This window comes from Bombus fervidus, chromosome 15 (genome assembly GCF_041682495.2).
Source record: "Bombus fervidus isolate BK054 chromosome 15, iyBomFerv1, whole genome shotgun sequence".
Lineage (NCBI taxonomy): Eukaryota > Metazoa > Arthropoda > Insecta > Hymenoptera > Apidae > Bombus > Bombus fervidus.
The window spans coordinates 2,625,067-2,648,904 of record NC_091531.1 but is presented as its reverse complement, the minus strand read 5'-3'; the positions used below and the strand labels follow the sequence as shown (position 1 = coordinate 2,648,904).

Sequence of the window (23,838 nt, the reverse complement as noted above, 5' to 3'; positions counted from 1 at the left end):
TAATAAATATAGTCTTGATTCCATTATTAGTTTTTTGAGCTTACAAGTTATGGACTTGAGATATTAACTGCATTTTAACCGATTTTATGTATGTATAGAGAGTTAAATAAATATAAGATATGTCATGTCTTTGACAAATGATACTATACCTTCAGATCGTTGGAGATTTGTTAGAAAAGGCTATCGCAAAATTGACTTTGATTTTGAATTTCAAGGTCAAAACTACAAAATAACACAAATAATAAGTGTTTCCTGAGTTGGTTTTTAGCATAAGCAACTTGAATACTGAGATGCATCGACCAATGTATAAAGAAACGTTATTCTATTTATGAAAAAGTATTTCACCTTCATATGTCCTCTACGTGTTTATCTGAAAAAGAATTAATAACATCAAATCGTGCTTTCTTCGACGCCATTAAACTCTTGCGTAAAAAGTTTCTTCATATAGTAAGCAATTTTGCAACAATGTAAGATCATGAATTTAAGTGCTTTATTCTATTTAAGATGGACTATCTCACGTGCTAAGAAATAATTTGCTGTTTCCTAATTAACATCAAGTTACTTACTTTCTATCTATCTATGAAACGTAAACATATTGTAAATAATGTCCATGCAATGCATTCATCAGCAAATGAAGCTTTAAAATTATTTTACAATAGAGCGATTGATTTGGGATTCACTTCTTTCCTCATGACGAGCTACATAACTATATAGCTACACTCTATAATAAAAAAATTTAACTTTAAAATTCACCTTATTTGGATAAACTTCCGAATGTCACCAAAGGCCGATCTAAACAAAATTTGATGGGAATCATTATATGAGATAATATACTTCAAATATAAAATATCAGCTTCGGGAAATCATGCGTTTCGAATATACAGGCCCCTATATAACAACAGACTTGCTAGCTGCTATTAGGTAGCGTCGGCAACAGATTTCCGACCGTGATTTATCTAATCCAAACTAATTCTGATAACTCTCTTTAAAAAGAGTAGGTCGTTTTTTTCTGCCCATTGAACGTTTTTGAGTTTAAATATTTACGTACATATTTGTCCCTTAGCCATATGTATCATTCATACCCACATTGTTATATTAATTACCGAAAATTGCATCTAATAGCTGTAAATATCTATTATATATTGGATCTTGTATCTTCTGGACGCATGATTTCCCCAGAAGATAAGATTTTATATTTTAGATCTACTATCTCATCCTATGATATCCACCATATTTCGTCTTGATCGACTATCGGTATTCGGAACTACAGCTCTTTTTCTAATAGTTCTTCGTCGATCCGAAAGTGTAAAATCATATGTAAAACCCATAACATATGTTTGTTAAACACCCTGTACCAAGTTTTCTAGGTATTCAGAACTTTTTCTACATATTTTATAGCTGTTATATAGAAGCTAAACAACGAGACGTTTGATTAGTTTAGATAATTCTCTTGTTAATGAGTCGATCGAAATTTTTTTATTTGATATAATATAGTTCAAAGAAAACTTTAAGATGGTTATTCTAATCTTTATTAATTCGTCTTTTTTTCGAGTTTTCAAGGCTACCTATAGTTTCTTATAGATAAACCTATTATTTTTTTACACTTATTATAACAAATACTATACAATATATTCTTGCATATGCTGTCAAATATAAATATGTATAACATATGCATTATGCAAAAAATGCAAATAAAAAATATATATTTAGAAACCATGAAACACATTTCTATCGAGGTCGCATTGTCTTATCTGCTTTCTATAAAAATATGCATATGTATATATATCCGCTATTTTAATAATAATAATTACTAAAGGAAATAATGCCGCGTTTTCAACACACAAAGATAGTCGGAGACGTAGCACATAGTGACATATTTCGAAAAATTAGAAGTGATTGTTTACAAACGGAACGTTAAAAACTCATGTTTTCTCACTACTTCTCATTAAATTTTCATCAAAATAAATCGCAAGTATAAGAATACGTTATTTGTATGCGTCAGGTCATACTTTTCCACCAGTTAAAGAAAAAATATTATTCGCAAAATAGTTCCATGTTTGGCATGAGACAAACTACTATCGCAGATTGTACAAGAAAGAGCTGTTAACCGTGGTACATGCATAGGAGAATTGCCTGGAATATTCAGCATTAAGCAAGGGCTCGATGATGGAGACTCGATGGTGAATGGATGTTGATGAGAATAAACAAAGTGAACGTTTCAAATATATTGACCACACAACATAACTTAAGCAGCAGCACGAGGACAAAACGAGTGTTCCATAAAATTTCTTCCACAATCTAACAGACCAAGTCTCCTAAGTATTAGAAAACTTAGATCTAAATCTAAAGGTCTTAAAACTGTTACAGTGTAAAAAGTGTCAGTACAAAAAATTCAGAGAATGTTTAAGACTAGCTGGGTACAGTGACTGGTAGAGTAGCCAAGAATGAACTCTTTATTTATAAGGTAAATGGGAGAAAACGAATAAACTTTGCAAAGGAGTTAATTTTTATGACTAAATCGAGGTGGAAAGATGTGACGTCTGTGAACGAAGGCAACTTTAATATCCATAATTTTGATACAAGAACTAGACTTGTGCACTTTTTATTTGAAAAGAAAATAATGAGTTAATAGATCAAAAAATTATTTCAGACGAGATAAATAAATATATTTGAATATTGTTGAAAAGCGATAGTTTCCATATAGGCTATACACAGTTGAACTTATTTTACGTATTTTTAGAGTCACGAGTTTATTTCGTCACACGTTCGTTCCCTTGGTTAGCTAGTGTTTACCGAGTAGTTACTTTTATTTATTATTTACATGTAATAAAATATTTTCAAATTTAATTCACATGTGTTAGTTGGTGATTATCAATCAACTCTAGTTAATGGGATGTGAGTCGAGATGATCATGAAAAATAGGAAACTAGATGTAAAACAAGTGCGCGTGATCAAGAATTTTGAGGTTAACTTGAGTGCAGAAACTCTGTGTGTCAAAATAAGTGTGCGAGTTTATCAGGGATCTAGACATTAAAAAAAAAAAAAAAAAAAAAACAACTTCAACACATGAAAGATATAAATGGAAGCGTTGCTCATAGAAAATGACGTTTGGGATTTGGTGAATGAAAGAAAAGTGAAACCGAGCCACGATGACGGCAGAGAAACCGGCGATAGTGAAGTGAAATTCAATATAATTCTCTTGGTAAATCCATTGGAAATAAAACAAGTCAAAGGATGTAGTAGTTCCTGCGAGGCATAGCTAATGTTGGATAGCATATATCAATCTCGGAGAACAGCTCGGGAAGGCATTCTGTTAAAACAACATGTGTTGTAACGGATGCAAAATTACGGTGATGTACGTGAACATGTACGTAAATTCTTTGATACAGTTGATAAGCTAAATGAAATAGAAATCCCCGAAAAAGGGGAAACCGGAGGAGAGTAGGTTGCGCAATCGGGAGGATTTCAAATGTAAATGTCATTAGTGCAGAGAAATCACCTACAAAGCCAATGAATGCAAGAAGAAAACGGAAAGAGCCAATCGCTTGCAGAAACAGGCATAAACTGTATTGTATTGCGCGCGAATGAAGATTTCTCGGATACGAAAACAGCAAATCGAGCGGAAAGTATACGCTGCGATAATGTTTAGTGTTTGGACAGCACAGCGAACCATGGAATTTAGCTACCAGTGCGTCGTCTGAAATTGTCGCCAGATGAAAGGTATCATTCGCTGTAGATGTTCAAGGAGAGAAGAAAAATATGACCTTGAAAAATACGTTGGAAGATGATAAAGTTGCCGTTTACAAATAGTTCGGTGAAAAAAGACAAGATATTCGACTTGATACACTTGAATCTTTGCGGTTCGATGAAGATTCCATCTGTTGGAAAGGCCAAGCACTTTATTACATTTATCGATGATAAGTCATGATGCGAGGTAAGCTTTCTGAAACATAAAAGTGAGGCTTCTGACGATTTTAGAAGTTTTAAGGTTATAATAGAGAACCAGAAGGAGAGAAGAATAAAATATCACCGATCAGACAATGGTACCGTTTTAATTGAAACCTCCTGCTCAGAATATCCTGGAGATTTCATTAGTACTATCGATAATTGTCTATAACGTGAGCGTGCCAAGCGCACGATTTCTTTTTGTTCTGTATGCAGTAGAAGCGAAGTGAAAGAAGTCGAACGTTGAAGCTGCGCTTGAAGATGACGAGGCTGAAAATGAAAAGATGTAGTACGAGTCGAGACTCCGGAAGAACAAGAAGGACTTTAACCAGTTGGAGGAAAAGGCCAAAAAATATAATACCAGGAGCCATGTGCTACCACCATATGAGCGGAATTTGAAATCGCCAACTTTAAGTAGACTATTAGGTTAGGTAGTGTTACCTATTAAGTAGGCTATTGCAGGGGAATTAGGTCGTGCAAAACATGTTCAATCCGGATGGTACTTTGGAGCTCGACTGGTGGCTTGAGGATTTGTCGAATGTCTCGGGGTCCACTTTAACGAGACTTTTCCACCAATAACTCTTATGACCTCTATGCGCCATGTTTTGGCCATAACGGCTAGAAACGGAATGCACACCGTTTATGGATTACACACCGTTCTGTATCGTATCTCATTCTCTCCCACTCGTCTGCATCAAAGTTCACACTCATTCTTCACACCAATCACGCACTTACTGGTTCGGCGGGCTGTTCGGAATTTTTCCCTTAGTAATATAGAAAAATCTTTTCACTTTCGATAGTCATGTGTCGTCTGGTAATCCTCAAACCTTTCACCAACCCTGCTCGACTGAAATAAAATTGTTTGCAAATAAATAGCAAAATATAGTTTGAGAATATAATTTTGTTATAAATTATTTGTTTGCCAAATATTTGATCATTTCAAATAATAATAGAAGATAAAGGGTAATAAATGATTGTTTTTTCTGTATAAAAAATATACAATATCTATTCTCATATGGGCGACATGCATGGATCAATTGCTTCAGAGGTAATCTAGTCGGAAATACAAAGTGATTCGATTGTGGCGGACTAATTAACTTTCATTAAATATTCCTATTTTAAAAATATTCTTTTATTTAATAAAGATTAATGAAAACGGCTCTATTTTCTAAATAAAAGTTAATAGTTTTTGAGGATCCTTATTTAAATAATATGTTTCATTTAAGGGGGATTCTAGTTAATTTTAGGAGTTCCGGCTAGGGATTACACATCCATTTTTTTTAAATTCTTTAAGGAAATGCAAACGGATCGATTTTTCAAAAATTGACTCCACAATAGCCGTTAATAGAAAGTAATTACAATTCCGTTTTTATGATAGAATTCGATTGCCAAAAATTGCAAAATTTCTATTTTGATGTATATATTGAGTATTGATAATATAATGAGTAATTAAAACAATTATTTTTACTTAAAATTTCACATTTCAAAAAGTATTTTTATATTAAAGTTGTGAATTTTGATTTCGGCCACGAATATCCAGTGCAAATGGATTCCAATCCCAAATTGTGCAGCGATCAGTACGAACAATGTTTTCCTATATATATATATAAGGAATGAACTCGCCGAGTTTTCAAGATATTCATGAAAAACTGTTGGCCCAACACAGTATCTCTACCTAAAGATGTGCGCTGTGGCAGGGGCTGCGTCTGTTTTGTTACCGGTCGCCGGCTACTTATCTTACGGTTGGGGGTTGTGCACAATTCTATATGTGAAGCTGCAGGAAATGTTCGTCATAACTCATTTAAAAGAATATTATCAATGTATTGGCTTTAGGTTTAGGTTAGACTTTCCAATCCGGCTGTCGCGAGGTGATCGTCAACGCTTGCGTAAAATAATAATGATTATTCTATTAAAATATACACAAAATAATATCAATTATTCATTTGCTATTGTTTTTATAATTAATTTGTTACAATTTCATGCAAGTGTCGTCGCAAGCTGCCTTGCGGCGACCGGATTGAGAAATCTAACTCAAACCTAAACCCTACATATATAAATACGTTACCTTACGAGGCCTTTAAGATAAATGACCGGCATTCAGTAACCCATACTGATGCGTATGCTGTGACAGACACATAAGTATAGACAGAATTTACTGGTATCAGCTCTTTTTCGCGAACATCTTGCAAACTAAAGCCAACCGTCGGTTATATGTATAAAAAAATTCTTCAAAATGTTTATATCTATAATATGTTTAAAAATTATCGAAACCAGGGGATGGTTAACAACATACTCCTTCTGTTTGATTCTGTGGTTAGACATAAGGTTATGAAGATGAAATTATGAAATTTTAAGTGAAAGTTAAGTTAACTGTATAGTTATTTGATAGTTATATATTTATAGTTAATTGAATAGTTAAGTCAATTGTTTTAATTTCTCATTGCTTTTAAAATAAATCTGCAAACATGTTTTCAGCGCCGGTCGTGAGGTGACTGGTAACCAATTCACACAGACATGTTGATACGGGAGCACAATTGTAGGCAGAATTTACGAATCGTGGATATCTTGGAAAGTAAAACCTACGGTCGGTTATACGTATAGGAGCAAATTGTGCAAAAGGTAGAGCTTTACAACATATTTAAAAATTGTGGAAATTGGTGAGGAGGTAGCTCTTCAGAAATTTCATTTAGTTCTGTATTTCATTTTTATTTTAATTTTTAAATATTTACTCTTTTTTTATTGCGCCAATTAAAAATAACATTTTGTCTACTTTATGATGGTTACAGAATCATCGCTTGAAATATTCCCAGAGGCGTTTGCCAAATTTTTCATCATGATAGCCTGATTTTCCTCCAAACGATTATTTTTCATTCCGTTTCAATATGTTAGGTGTGAGCACCATCTGGTGCTGTAATGAAAGAATTGCGTGTAACACTTTTTCCCTTCACATTAACTTCATCAGCAATCGGCAGGGAATTTAACACTAGAATTACCGACGTTTAAGAGGTAGCTATCTCTACCAAATCCAGTCAAATGACTGGTCTTTAAAAAATACGTAATAATGGAATATTTTTATACTTATTGATTTATTATTATCTTAGAAAAGGAACTACATGTTTTGAGATTATAAAAATTATATAATAACAACTATAATAATAACAATAAGTACAATATTGAAGAATATTTAGTACCCAAATCTTTGGTAACAAGAATATTAAAATAAATTTTCATTGATAAATATAAGAAGTATAATATAATAATATAATAATAAACGTAATAGGCATAATAGAATAAATAAAATACAAATATAATTTAAATTATGAGGTACAAAAGTTATCATTCGTAACATTTCTTACTGTAAAGATATAGGAGGGATTCGGAAATACAAATAATTTACTTTATTCATATGTCTTATACTCTGAAGACCTCGTAAACCTACTCGCACGAACGCTTGTTGTCAACCGACTTTTTCAGATGCTTCTAAACGACTGCCAATCGTCTTTTGTCCCAACTAAGGCCTGGACGCTCTCTGATGCTTACACACACATTCACATGTACAGTGTAAATGTATCATCTTCCTAACACGCCTCCTTACATTTACACTGTAAACTTTACCGTATTTACATGCTTTATCGAATTACTTAACAGAAACTTTAACACTTATTGCCTTATTTACATTCCTCTTAGTTTACATTTATCCATGACCTAAACCTTTCGAATTTCTCTCTACACAGTGCCTCCGTAAAAATATCCGCAGTATTTTCGTCTGTACTTTAATTATATTTATCTTGGTTTCCTCTAAGCACTCGTGAACGTAGTGGTAATGAACTTCAATGTGTTTAGAATTTTTTGTAAAATTTCTGTACTTTGCTATACTTATCACTCCACAGTTATCCTCATAAATTTCTACAGGGTTATCGTTTAGATTTAAATTGAAGATTTTCATAATTTCTCTAATAGATATTAATTCACTCACCGCTTCTGATAGAGCTACATACTCTGCATACGTCAAAGCTTTTGCCACACACCTTTGTTTCTTAGACTTCCATCCAATTACATTTCCATACGATCTAATTACATATCCAGAAGTCGATTTCCTATCTAAATGATCTCCTGCCCAATCAGCGTCTACATAACAATCTATCGTTTCACACTTTTCATTCCTTTTATAATCTAACCTTAAATCTCTAGTCCGGTACAAATATTTCAATATTTGTACAAAGCATATTTAAAATGTGTCTCGCTACAATAATCTTGGAATCTACTCAGATAATTCACACTATAACTTACATCGGGTCTGGTATTTACACTAATATACAACAATGCGCCAATTAAATTCTTGTATCTTCCTTTTGTTTTTTCTACAAATTAACACATCGTCTACATATATCAATAAATAAACAACATTTTCTCCCTCTCCGTGAGTATATAAGCACAACTCTATGTTATTCTTCTTAAAACCTAATCTCGTCACATACCTATCAAAACACTCATACCAGTCACTCGGACTTTCTTTTAACCCATAAAGCGCTTTCGATAATTTACAAACTCTATTCGTTCCGTCTGCATATCCCTTTGATTTACATATACGTCCGAGGTTACTTCACCATTTAAAAAGCCAGTTTCTACATCCATTTGCTCAATGATTAATCCATTTTGACAACAGTATGATAGCAATATCTTAAAGGTCTGATTACTCGTTACTGGGGAATATATGTCATCGGCTACGTTTCTTTGTTGGAATCCTCTTACCACTAACCTAGCCTTATACCTGTCGTCTGATTTTCTCGTGTAAACCCATTTTACATCTAATACTTCTTTGCCTTTTACCCTTTCTATCAATTTCCAAGTTTTATTCTTATAGAGACATTCTATTTCCTTATACATATCCTGTTTCCAATCTTCACTATTTTCGCAACAAATAGCCTCCTCAAATGTACGAGGGATATCTACTCTACAATAATTTGCATGATTCTCACTAATGTTTTCCTTTTCTGGATACCTTACTGGTATTACACGTAGATCTCTTATTACGCGTAGATCGCCTAGGGATGTTTAAGCTTTCTAACTCTTCCTTATTCATGCCGTCCAATAAATAATTATCTTTGCTATCATCGCTATCTGCATCTAATGAATTCTCCTCAAAACCGATACATTTAGTGTCTGTCTCTATGACTTCAACATGTCTAGCTATTGTTATTTTCCCACCTAATAAAACTCTGTACCCTACTTCACTATATCCTAACAGAATTCCCATATCTGCCTTCTTGTCCCATTTGGAAACACTTTTTTGTTCTGGCCTTCTTACAAAAACTTTACTTCCATATAGACGTATATTTTCAACACTTGGTTTTTTTCGGAAGAATATTTCAAAAGGTGTCTTTCTCTCTATAGTATTTGCTAGTATTCGATTTTTCAAGTATGCCGCTGTACATACTATTTCCGGCCAGTACCTTTTATGTACTTTCGCTTCCGCTAACAAGCAACGCGCCATGTCCATAACCGTTCTATTATACCTTTCCGCTGTCCCGTTTAATTCATGTACGTATGTTGGGCAATTATTTATTCTGATGTCTTTATCCCTAGCAAATTTATAAATTCGATCATTTAAGTATTCTTTAGCATTATCGCATCTTAATATTTTTAATCTCTTGCCCGTTAAATTCTCGGCTTCATTTACAAACTGTACGAAAGAATCAAAGACCTCATCTTTTGATTTTATACAATAAATTCTAGCTACTTTACTATAATCATCGATAAATGAAATAAAATATTTTTCTCCATTGAATCCGGTAGTCTTAAAGGGACCACACACGTCCGTATGAATAATTTCCATTATTTCCCTAGCCTTAGTTTGATTATTTTTGAAAGATAAATTATGTATTTTGCTTTCTCTACACACCCTACATTTCAAAAATTCCTTTTCAAATTCGTTCGGTATCCCAGTCACTAGCTGCTCTTTACCCAAAATATTTAAGTATTTAAAATTTACGTGTCCTAGCATCCTATGCCATCTTTCCTTATTACTCATACCACTACGTTCGGCACTGTTTACTAAGTGCTCCTTCCCTTTCAATATACTTTTCATTCTATATGTCCCATTCTCTTTGAACGCTACAGCTGTAAGTTTATTGTTCTCATCTATTACTTTTGCGATATTTCCTTTCGAAATAACCGTATTCTTATTATCTGTTAATTTACCTAAACTGATCAAATTTGCGGACATTTCTTTCACGTAAAATACTTTACTCATATTTATTTTATTTTGTTTTCCAAATACTTCAAAGTAGCTTATAACGTTTCCAACTTTTGTTGCTTTTACCGGTCTATTATCGCCTAAATATATATTTACTGCTTCCTTAAGGTCACTACATTTCTCAAAGTAACTTACATTATTAATTATATGATCGGTACAATCGCTATCTAATAGCCACACTATTTCGTTCTCACTTATCTCATTTGTCTCGCTGCTGTGTGTTGCGTGCGCTGTTGCTATCCATGTGCCTGCTCCGAAGTTACCATGCTTGCTCGTGCCGTCTGTTGATTGACGATAGAAATTTCCACGTCCCCTGCTCGTATTGCTTTTGTTTCCTTTCCTTCTGCTGCGACCACGTGTTGACCCACGCCAATAGCTGTTATTGCTTCCCGCTTGGACGCCATTTTGACACTCTCTCGCAAAGTGCCCTTCTCTTCCACATCTGAAGCATCCTTCCTTTTTTGTAGAAAAGGCGTTGGTTTGCATTTCTCCTCGATTGGATTTGTTTTTCTTCTCTGCTATTTCAATTTTATTTCTCACATATGCTACCGTTTGATTTTCTTCTTTCAAGTACATTTCATCGAACTTTTTCACTATTTCATATGCCGTTTTTTCTTCCCTTATATATTGCAATTGTCTATTTGTGATGGCACTGTAAATTATATTTATTGCCTTCAGATCCTTTTTGTCCCAATCTTCATTGTCTGTTTCGGTCTTCACTCTAGTTGTAACAATCTCGCATTCTTTATACCTGAGAAACATCGTGATTCTTTGCTTCCAGATACCATAATCCTCACCATCGAATATAGGTATCATGATTTGCAATCTCTCCATTTTAATTGATTCCTTATCTCTTACTCAAGCGTTTCTACGTGCTCGAAGTATATTTTTTTCTTTTTATCCTTTGAACGTTTCTTCCCTTACTGAAACTTACTCGACTAACTCGCAAGATTGAAGAACCACGCTCTGTTACCATGTAAAGATATAGGAGGGATTCAGAAATACAAACAATTTACTTTATTCATATATCTTATACTCTGAAGACCTCGTAAACCTACTCGCACGCTTGTTGTCAACCGACTTTTTCAGATGCTTCTAAACGACTGCCTATCGTCTTTTGTCCCAACTAAGGCCTAGGACGCCCTCTGACGCTTACACACACATTCACATGTACAGTGTAAATGTATCATCTTCCTAATAATACTATAAACACTTATTAATCATGTCATAGTACCACGCCAGATAAATTTACTTAAAATTCTCGACGAGAATTGATTGTAAATTAAACGCAAATAAAAAAAAAAAAACTCAACTCTCGAATCCTCACAACTCGACTCTTAGTTGACGACTCCTCACATCTCGACTCTCAATTTACGACTGCCTGTTAATTCGTCCTTCTCCCTTAAGCATCTCTTTGTCTTCTCTCATAGGTCCACCATGTACGTGTTCCGTAAGCGTTCGCGGTCATGGTCACGTAGGGCTTCACCCGCGTAAGTATTCGACTGAAGGCCCAACGACACATTGATGGGCTGCTCGGCTCATTGAAGTTTCCAGACTCTTTTGTCCTGTCGACATTTAGGTTTTCTCGCAACATTGTTTATAATTCACCTGATGTTTCTTAGGCAATTTGTTCACGATACTATAATATTAAAGCTGATTATTTATCAAATATCAGGATAAATAGAAGAATAAACTATCTGTTAGCGCAAAACATGCAATAACATCAGTTGTTCGTACATTAGAGACTTTGAACCTTTTAACGAGTAAACGCCTTTCGCACGTGACTAGATGTTTGTACTTTAATTAGCGTTATTAATGCGAGCACATCGAATTGCGTCACCAATTGCGTTACGGACATGAATATTCAATTTTGAAAATGAATGCAGTATTTTAAGCTGAGTTTGTGTTACGAAATGAGATTTCGGTGAAGAGTTTCAGCACACGGAAACATGAACTATACAGATTATTCGATTTATGTAAGTGTTATTTGAGGGACATAATAATTGGAGTTTTAAGAACGAGACAGCAGTTGGGCTATTTCAAAGATATTGCACCTGTTGGTAAATTTCAACAAGCATCAACCTTTTCGTGCAGGTTGCAACCTTTCCTTACCTTGGACAGTACAATTTCAAAGATCGATTATCAATATCAAATGTGACGATAGTATCGCTCGGGCAACCGAGGCGAACAGATGTGTGTAAGCAAACGTGTGCTCCAGTCAAGTGATTCAGAGAAGTGCTACGAATAGTGATAATGACAAACAATGCAGCAGCAGATATCAACAATCAAGATTGCAACCAAAGGAGAAAAATATTACATAAAAGGGTCGTCAGATTTACCAGGCTTACAGCAACAACAGCAAAATAATAACAACCAAAATGATATGGAAACAGAAGAAATGGAAGAGCAGTGGAGACAGGAGGAGTGCAGACACGACAACGAAATAAGTTACCAAGACGAAAACTGGAAGCTAGCAAAGACTAGCAAAAAACGTAAAATAATTCCAGGCACAAATGCTGCAGGAAACCCAGATACAGAAAAGCAGCGATGGCTGCAAGAATTACCTTTAAGAAACTCCTTCAGCTCACTAACGGAAGAAATAGACAATGACCCGACAAGCAAAACCACAACTAAAACACCTTACATATCAAAACCACCACCAATATTTGTTGAGGCCCAAATAATAGACCCGCTTATTGATCTACTAAACAATATAGTCGGGAAGGATAACTACACAATAAAACAAACAAAATTAGAACAAGTAAAAATTCAAACAAACACCCCAGAAGTTTATAGGAAAGTGATAAATGAACTAAAGGAAAAAAATGCTATATACCACACGTACCAACTCAAAACAGAAAGGAGCTATAAAATAGTTATAAGAGGTTTACATCCAAAAACTAACACAAAAAAATTAAGTGAAGAATCAGGAAAAATTGGCCATGAAACAAGAGCAATCAACAATATGACAAGATACGATACGAAGTAACCATTGCCACTATTCTTAATAGAACTGGAACCCAGAACCAATAACAAGGAAATCTATGAAATCAAAAAAATACTAAATACAATTGTAACAGTGGAACCACCACGCTACAAAAAAGATATACCACAATGCATGCGGTGTCAACAATACGGACACACAAAAAATTATTGCAACAGAAGCCCGGCATGTGTTAAATGTGCAAAAAATCACCTAACAATACACTGCCCATACACAGGAAAAATAGAAGAAGTTAAATGCTATAATTGTAACGGAAACCACCCAGCCAGCTACAAAGGATGTGAAATAAGGAAACAAATACAACGTAAACTGTTTCCTCCACTTCGCAACAGATCACACAATGACCATCAACCACAACAAAGTATAACGGATAACGAAACAACGTTGAAAGCACAACACGAACTAAACGCTATAAGCAGAAACATAGATCCCCAAGGTAAACGAAGCTACGCACAAGTAACTAAAAACATTAGCAAACCAACGCTTACAAACAATCAGAATGAAAACAATAACATCGAAGACGTTACAGACATCAAAGAAATGCTCAAACAATCCATTAAAGGTATGGAAATGTTAGGAAAAATGGTAAGTGATCTAAACACAATACTAAGACAACAAGCACAACAAACAACAATCATGTTACAACTACTCACTAACTTGCTAAGTAAAAAATAGAGATGGACATTTTGAAAATAGCAGTCTGGAACTCCAATGGCTTGCAACAGCGAGCCCACGAAACTAAAATATTTTTGTATAAAAATAATATTGATTACTACTTGTCTCAGAAACACATTTCACCCTAAAACACTACATGAAAATACCGTACTACACCATATACGATACCAAACATCCCTCAGGTAAAGCACATGGAGGAACTGCAGTAATAATAAAAAATGACATCAAGCATCACTTACATAGTCAAACAAATCAAGAACACCTACAAGCAACCACTGTCACAATACAAACCAATGACAATTACTTCCAGATGTCAGCAGTATATGTACCTCCGAGACACAAAATGACACTAAAAAAATGGGAAGAGTACTTCCAATCCTTAGGCGACAAATATATGGCGGCAGGAGACTTTAATGCAAAGCACACATTATGGGGTTCGAGAATTAGCACGCCGAGAGGTAGAACATTAGAAAAATACAGTAGAAGCAGCAACCTCAACGTACTATCTACAGGAAAACCAACGTACTGGCGGACAGACCCCAATAAAATACCTGACCTGTTGGATTTTGCAGTAACAAAAGGGCTAAATGTAAGCAAATTAAAAATAGCAACCAGCCTCGAGCTTAACTCCGACCATACACCAATTATAATAGAATATACAAGCAAACCACTACTTTATAACAAGTCAGAGTCGCTTTACAATAAAACCACCAACTGGCAAACTTTCAAAGAGCTGATCGAAAACAAAATCAACTGCAATATCCCGTTGAAAACACCTGAACACATTGAGCAGGCAATAGCAACTTTGACAGAAATAATACAGGAAGCAGCGTGGGCAACCACCACCTATGAAACAAATAGCAGGCAATCAAAAATTATTCCGCAGGACATCCTAGACAAAATCAGGGAAAAAAGAAAAGCGAAAGCAAAATGGCAAAAACAGAGAACACGAGAAAACAAGAAAAACCTAAATAAACTGGCAAAGGAACTAAAGAATAAAATAAGGGAACATCATAATAATGAATTCTCAAAATTCATCGAATCATTATCCGCGCATGAGAATACCGACTACTCCCTATGGAAAGTCACTAACAAAATTAAGAAAACAGTAAAAACAATCCCAGCAATCAGAAAAATGGACAACACATGGGCCAGAACCAACGAAGAACAGGCAGAAGAATTCTCAAAGCACCTACAAAATATATTTTCGCCGTATGAAATTAATAACAGCATCCCTGGATGGCAAACAAATGAAGAAGTGGAAAATGCCAGCAACACAACTGATAAACGCTGCACCATACTCAGCACAACAGCGCAAGAAGTTACAAACTTAATTGAGGCAACAAAGACAAGTAAAGCACCAGGATTTGACTTGATCAATGGGAAAATCTTAAAAGACCTTCCCCCAAAGGCAATAAGACTAACAACGATAATATTTAACGCAATTCTAAGAATACAGTACTTTCCTACACTATGGAAAATAGCACAGATAGTGATGTTACCCAAACCAAACAAAAACCCACATCTAACTGCATCCTACAGGCCGATATCATTACTACCTGCGTTTTCCAAATTATTAGAGAAAATAATATATAACCGCTTAAAACCAACAATAGGAAAAGAAAAACTAATACCGAACCATCAATTTGGATTCAGGAATAAACACTCCACAATAGAACAAATGCATAGACTCGTCAATGAAATCTTACAGTCGCTTGAAACAAAACAATATTGCACAGCACTCTTTATGGATATCGAAAAAGCATTCGACAAAGTTAACCATGAAAAACTTCTTAAAACAATCAAAAAGCAATTTCCAGAACAAATCTACAAACTACTCAAATCTTACTTAAACAACAGAACCTTTGTAGTAAAAATAAATGATGCATACTCTGAAATTAAGGACATCAAGGCAGGAGTACCACAAGGAAGTGTCTTATGACCAATATTATACACACTATACACGGCAGATATACCAACAACTGTCAACAGTAAAACACTGACGTTTGCGGACGATACGGCCATACTAGTGAGGCATGCAAATCTAGAAACGGCCGCCGCACTACTACAAGAACACACTACAAAAATAGAAAAATGGCTGCAAAACAAACAAATAAAAGTGAACACCAGCAAGTGCAACCACATAACATTTACACTTAGAAAAGGAAAAACACCAGATATTCAACTGAACGGCGCCCACATAGCACAAACAAAGCAAGTAAAATATCTGGGAATAAATTTAGACACACGCCTTACATGGAAGCACCATATAAAATCAATAATAAACAGAATAAGTGCAAAAAGGAAGCAGATGTACTGGTTAATCAATAGAAAATCTAAATTAAGCACAATGAATAAACTAAATATATACAAAACAATAATCAAACCAATCTGGACATACGGAGTCCCATTATGGGGGACGGCAGCAATGAGTCACATAAGCAAAATAGAAATAGAGCAAGCAAAAATTTTAAGGACAATAGTTAACGCTCCATGGTACGTCAGAAATGAAGACCTACGAAAAGATCTAAAAATTCCAACAGTCAAAGAGGAAATCGCTAGATACGCAAAAAAGTACAAAGAAAGATTTGCAGCACACCCAAACCAGCTGGCTGCTGAAACAAATAAAACCAAAATAGAAAGAAGACTGAAGAGGAAGCATCCCGCAGACCTCGAAATAAAGATGCAATAGGAAACCTAGAAGATGGAACCCCGCTGGGGGTAACCATCCACATGCTATATTTTATTTATTTTTTATTTATTTTTTTATTTTTTTTTATTTTTTTATTCTTTTATTCTCTAAGCTATAATATTTTACCAAATGTCCTTCTGGACAAATTGTAAAAATTTAGCAAATAATCAATAAAAAAAAAAAAAAAAAAAAAAAATGTGACGATGACGCATGTTTCTTTTGGTCTGTCGTTGTAGGCCTTCGTCCAACTAGCGAACATTCATACCGACAGTTATCGTATCCACACTACTCTAACGTACCGATATTATTCAACTGGCCATGTCGCTGAATCAAATTAGCAAATTCAAGAAATGTAACGATATATCTATAAACGTTTACAAATGGGAAAATGAAGCGTACGTATCACGTAATGTAACTGCGCAAAAACAGATACATATCAATTTGCTATTCATTGAAGATTATGTTTGCATATAATTTGCTATGTATTAATGCAAATTAGCGCTCACTGATATAAGAAATATGCCAGGCACGCAAGGTACGATAATATTTATTCTCTCTTTTTTCAGTTACCTTCACTGTTTTATCTCGCAAGAAAAATTAGATATCTATATCATCGATTGCAAGCGAATGATCTTTCTATCTCAGCCAAAATAGCGGAACAGAATCTGGTTACGCTATAACTGCTATATTATCCACAAACTCGATATGTGATCAACTATCGTTATTTGTCGCAGTGTTTAAAACGCGAGATCGAAATTGGAAAATGTACATCGTATTCTTGAGTTTTAACAATCGCGGTGATTGCATCGATTTAAGTACCAGGATTCATACGAACGCTGCAAGCGATTTTTCGAAAGATTTATTTAAATTAATGAATAACGCGATCTTTGGTAAAATGATGAGCAATTTGCGCAACCATACGGATGTGAAGTTAGTCACGCGTTGAGACTGTGCCGAACGACTGACTGTCAGACTGAATTTCCATAGTCCTTGAGTGTTTGCGGAGTCATGGAATTAAAAAAAGCACTAACTTCAACAGACCTTTGTACGTGGAAACATGTATCTTGAATACATTCAAAACATTAATTTATTCAGGTACGTGTCGTATTTGATTCAATGTATCGTGGGAAAATGAATTAATAAAATTAATGATGTATATAGGCAGACGTGCGTCTAACATACATTCAAACGTTTACACGTACATTTAAACATGTACATGTACATTTATATAGACATCATCTCGTGCAACTATCTATATGCATCTTTAATTTTAGTAATCTGTAGTAGTATTCTTTGCTGTTATCGATGTACCACAGATGTACATATACAACATCAATTTTGTGGATATTGCTAAAAAGATAAAAATACGGAGTAGTAATAAGTCTCTTTACTTAAATTAAAGCATATCCTTTTTGTTTATCCATGAGTTATGAGAAGTATCGGATCCTAATCATTTTATATACATTTTGTTTCCTTTCTTGCATAACCTTCTCCACTAGATGTATGTTAGATGTATGATATATGTATATATAATAGATAGCTCGTCGCTATTTAGGATCATTTTATTTCTGTTATTAGCTTCTCTGCAGATTCTTTTTTTTTTTTTATTTAATTTGTACCTTACAATTTGTCCATTTGGACATTCAGTAAATTTTTCTAGCTATTCTCTGCAAATAGGCATATATAGAAAGTCTAACTATGTCATTATCATATTGGGTTGGCAACTAAGTGATTGCGGATTTTGTCATTAAGTGGTAACTCCACTCAATAGAATCACATTCTTTTTTGTTTGCAGTATTAGGACATAACTAAATGTTTCTTTAATGTAGATATTGCATCTGTTAATACAATTTTTATTGGTAATATCCCACCGATTATTCCTTTCACATTTGAATATAATTTCTATTATTTAGACTTCAATTTCCTCATACATTTTTGCTCCGCATGAATAAAATCTTTATTATCTTTCAAAATCCGGAACAATATTTAATAGTTATTAGACGTAGAAACAAATACCGTGCATACATCTTGAACTTTGGACCGTTCGCGGGGTGACGCGATCTCGAAGAAGCGAACGGGAGTCGTAAATTCTCGTTACGATTTGGATATAACTCTGATCTTAACAGATTATATAATATATTTTAATGTTATGTATGGAATGTGAAACTACGAATGAGTACGACCTGAGACTCCTGTCGTCTTGGCGAATGCGCTGAAGAATCTTCGTTTGATGAACTGTCTTTGACTTGATGAATATGATGACGTCTGTTCCTCGAACTGTCTTTTAATTATTTTCTTTACAAAGTTGTTGGAATAAACATTATTTTATACGTGTTAATTCAGAGTATACTCAATTAAACCACCTCTATTATCGTAACAGAAATAAGGAGATCGATCAGTTCGTGGCGTCGATTATCTAATCGTAACGGGAATTTATGATTCTCGTTGACGTGCTTTCTCGTAATCGTATTTCTCCGCGAATGGTCGATTAAACAAAAAATGTAAATGATGTACGCTATTATGCAAAGAACGCCAGTTGATGTAAGAAATACGTTAACAAACATTGAATATATAAACGATATCTTTTTTAATAGCAACTATAAAATAGAAACTACATCTTTTTTTAGAATTCTCTAGCGATAATCGGTTTCTAGAAGTAAGAAAATATAATCCAAATGTATTAATTTGCATATTGCTTTTTGCAAACTGCGCAAGCATTTTATCGTTAACCATCCAAGTGAAGTATGTTTTATTTCGAGTGGAAGCGAGGCACTGCACATTCTACGACACGCTGCGTGTGATAGTAGTTACCCAGTGATAATTATCAGTGACAATCTTTCTTTGTTGATTATTTGTACATGTTATTTGTATAACAATTCAGTGCAGATTAAAATCGATTTTTGCTGGTTTCGTCTAAGAAATATCTACGCTCGAACTCAATAACGGCGTCGATCATTACCTCGAGGGAAAGAAATTGGTATGGACCAAAATTACTATCATCGAATTTTACTTTCTGATTCAGAAATGAACGCTTCATTTTGAAAAGTTCAGTGTATCCTGTAAAATCGAAAACCAAGGTTTTCCATAGTCAAATATGACAATGACGAATAACTTGCTTTAGTAATTAATTTACCAATTAATTAATAAATTATTGACTTAATTTCTAAATTTGAATTAAACACTAAAATTATATTAATTGATTTATTATTTTGAATACCGATTTGAAAACAAATTTCATGTAAAAAATAACAATTCGTTACATTTCAGTTAGAAATACAGATATTATATAAATATGCACATTTCAATCATTTTCTTAGTTTTCTAAAAATTCTTTTAACTGAATGGTTCCTTTTGTGGTTTGTGCTATATAACACACGTTACACAAATAGACAAATTAATGATATACTACATATGAAGTGCACACTTTCAGGTCTTATTTCGTATCATATCATTGTTTACGAAGCTGCGAATTTTGCATTTTATCGAAATCAAAAATATTTCAAACTTGTTATTTTCATTGGCATCATAACTTTTCTAAAGATTTTATATTGTTCAATGGCGAGTGCAGCAATCATATGGTTGTGGTTGGAACATTACTTTCCAATTACGTATTTTATGTTACCACGTCATCATACATTGTTTGCCTAAATTAAAGGTATATCTCTGTCGATCGCATTGTGTAAAGAGCTTTGTCAGATGAAACTATTATTCAAACTATTATTTCATCCATTCATGAAAACATGAAAATTTTAAGTTTTTGTTAAAAAATTTCCGGCATATTATAGTTTTTGAGAAAGTGTGACCTAACGTGGAACACACCTATGAATCAAATGTGAAATACAAATGTAACAGAAGCATTGATTTTTTGCAACTTTTCTACAATAATGAAACTTATTTATTTTTGGGGAAAGTTGAAAATGTCATTTCATATGTAGCAACCTCATATATAAATTTAATGCTTTAGTGTATCGTTGGTAATTAAACACTGTAGTGTTAATAATTTTTTAATTGAGCTCATGTTACTAAAAGTAAAAATTTGGCGGGCTTGTGTTAGTTTAGTTCTAAAGTTTTCTAAATTTAAACATTTTCAAAGGCTCTATGTGATTACATAAATCTCGGATTCTTGATTTCTGGCAAATACTTTTTCGTTTTTATCTTGTAATCGTTAGAGAATTGCCTTCCTTGCCTTTATTAGAAATTTCTTTATCCAAAAAGTTCGTCAAAGAGAAGTGTTCGCCTAATGGATGGTGTATCTCAAAATTATAGTGAATACGTTAGTTTTTTATTTTTAATAATACGAGTTGATTAATTATTATTACATTCAAGTAATTCATCTCGAAACTGGGAGCAGCCATCCACATATTATTTAGCAATAAAGTTACAAAAATTTACTGAATGTTCAGCTGGACAAATTGTAAAGTACAAATTAAATAAGTAAATTAAAAAAAGCATTTAATGATAATACTGTTTATGAAATTTAAAATGATTAAGAAATTTTGTTTTCTTTCTAATATATTTTTAAACAAAACCCTTTTTTTCTTAATTGTGTTAATTTTTTGTTGGGATCTCACTTAGAGCAAAGCGAAAACGAGGTATAATTATATCATCATTTTCATTTTACTTTCGTTGCTCTCATTTTCATTTTTATCGCCACCCATTGCAAATATTAATAATAATTGAAATACATTTTTCATTCCTTTAGCAGAAGTAAAAACGTACACAAGTTAATTTATATTTGTTTTTCTTTTCTGTCCGATATTTTCCGAAGAATCAAACGTACTACTGGAAAATGTTCAGAAAATTCAAATCCTGCTGTAATTAAACATTAATAACGTAACAAATTCTGACGGATGACGAACCTCATAAGAACAGTACAACATCAACACTACTTTGTACTAAATTTTAATTAAATACGATAGACAAAAATAACTAATTTATTATTTTGTATTGTCTTATTACTTCGTTTTGAATATTTTACATTATTTTTAATACATCATTTATTAAATATTTCAATTTCCATAGTTTTAAAAGAAAATGTTAACAGTTCTTCTCCTTACAGTTTAGTCAATTGACAACGTCGGCGAAAGACCGCGTATTTTCTTTAATTGATTTGCAACCAGTGGATGTAAAAGAAATATTTTACGATGAATAAAGAGGATTCTCCGCAAATCATTGAACCTACCTACTCGCATGTCTTCAACTTCGAAAAAGCCTACTCTTATCCAGACTCTCAGAAATGGCTCCAGAATAATTTTCAGTATTGCTACTACAGCTGTATTATTTACGCGATCCTAATTTTGGGCGGGAAATATTACATGTCGAGCAGACCAAAGTTTGATTTGAAGCGTCCACTTGCATTATGGAGTGGATTGCTTGCAGTGTTCTCCATTATCGGATTTTGTAGAACAGCACCGGAAATGTTCTCTACATTGAGACATCATGGATTTTACTATGGTATTTGCATACCTAGGTAATGCAATTTTCATATTTTACCTTTTAATATATTTTCAGGCGAATGGCGATTTTAAAAAATAATTATTATATGAAACAATTTCTTATGCTTAGTATTTAGAAAACGTTGATATGTGGAAAGCGTTAGTGAAATAGGAAATACATTTTTAATAATTGTTTACGATATTATTCTTATGATAATTCTCTAAAAAGATTTCACGTATAAATTTGTATCTGAAATGAGTTTTATCGATTGATATAATCAGTTATGTCTACCAATTCGCAACATATCGACCTATACAGTACAAATTGTATGATAATATTTTCAAATCAAAATAACAAAGTTCTTATTGTTTTATTGTATGGAACATAATACATGGCTTTGATTTGCATGTCATATTCACAAAATAAATCGATATTTCAAATATGTTAATTTGTGATATATAATAAGAATGGAATTATTTTCTTTTCAGCAACCTTTCGCAAGATCATGTTTCCGGCTTTTGGACATTGATATTTGTCCTATCAAAAATCTTAGAATTTGGCGATACGATCTTCATTGTGTTAAGAAAGCAACCATTGATATTTCTACATTTTTACCATCATTTAATTGTTGTTCCATACTCTTGGTCCATATATGTGGAGACTATAGCAGCCTCAAGGTGGTACGTCGTAATGAACTACTTTGTTCATTCATGGATGTATTCTTATTATACTTTGAAAGCAATGCGATACAAATTACCAAAAGGCTTTGCCATGATGATTACTACGATGCAGCTGTTACAAATGGCGATTGGTTGCTTTGTAACTATTGCGGCTTACTATTACCGAGAAAGTTATGAACTTCCATGCTACATCACGCACAAAAATTTTATATTTAGTTTCATCATCTACTTCAGTTTTTTAATCCTATTTGGAAATTTCTTCTTCAAGGCTTATTTCTCCGACAAACGGAAAAACAAAGTCGGAGAGAACGTTCACGTCAATGGAAGAAAAGATTGTTATAAATCAAAGACTAGCTGAAATATATCAAAGTTTTTGAAATCTTTTCCTATAAACGCTTTCTGATAACATTTTCTGAAAACACTTATAATGTGTTGTAGGAATCTGTATTAGTTTACAACGATAGAAATTGGTTGTAACATAATGTAAGTGATAAGATATTTATTTAATGTAAAACATTTAGCGTATTAGATGTTAAGGTATGGGATATAATGGTTTTCAAAAAAGTTGCTCGTGAAGAAGTTAGAATAAATGGAAAATCAAGAGTGAAATTTCGTTAAGCATATCTTTGAAATATTTTTAGGTAACATTAGTAAAAAAAATGGATTCACAAAAAATAAGATACATTCAGATACGTGATTTTAACTGTATTTTTGTTCACCGAATAAATCTATTCTTAAATGTAGTAAGGGGATGTTTTAATGACAAACAGTTTAATATTTCATGTAATCGATAACTTATGACTTCTTGGAATTTTTTACTTAACTGACACTCTGAATAAATGTCCAATAATATTGAAGGCTGTTACGATGCTTGCCTTAATGTCGTCATTATACTCATTGAAAATCTTTGATCGTAAAATAAATACAGAATGAACAACAGTGCATATCAATGCATAAACATCATGAAAAAAACTTTGTTAATTAAATAACAAAATTCAGCGTGTCTATGTATGTAGTGCAATCGTAATCCATGGCTATATAAGGAAAAAGGAAATTAATAAAAGCAGAAAGAAAGTTTATTTTTTCGACTTCCTTTTACAAATACCTACTTTCACCATCCGTACAAACTTTCAGAATGCAAACAATCTTA

At 33.4% G+C, this 23,838-nt stretch overlaps 2 protein-coding genes and 1 pseudogene across 4 annotated transcripts in view; all 3 read left to right on the top strand.

Moving 5' to 3' along the window:
• The window catches only part of Pa1 (PTIP binding protein Pa1), an 89,922-nt gene that overhangs the window by 59,052 nt on the left and 7,032 nt on the right, over positions 1-23,838 (top strand). The window lies entirely within an intron of this gene.
• LOC139994660 (very long chain fatty acid elongase 6-like) lies at positions 2,174-23,238 on the top strand. Of its 3 annotated transcripts, none has more exons than XM_072017513.1 (3): positions 2,174-3,934; positions 21,637-22,042; positions 22,497-23,238. In XM_072017513.1, the coding sequence occupies exons 2-3, from the start codon at positions 21,717-21,719 to the stop codon at positions 23,044-23,046; spliced, it is 876 nt and encodes a 291-aa protein (XP_071873614.1). In that variant the 5' UTR covers positions 2,174-3,934; positions 21,637-21,716; the 3' UTR covers positions 23,047-23,238. The 3 variants fall into 3 exon arrangements, with proteins under 3 accessions (XP_071873614.1, XP_071873613.1, XP_071873612.1); XM_072017512.1 differs by lacking the exon at positions 2,174-3,934 and adding an exon at positions 19,371-19,549; XM_072017511.1 differs by lacking the exon at positions 2,174-3,934 and adding an exon at positions 19,371-19,549 and having other exon boundaries at positions 21,632-22,042.
• Positions 12,078-17,335, top strand: LOC139995013 (uncharacterized; annotated as a pseudogene).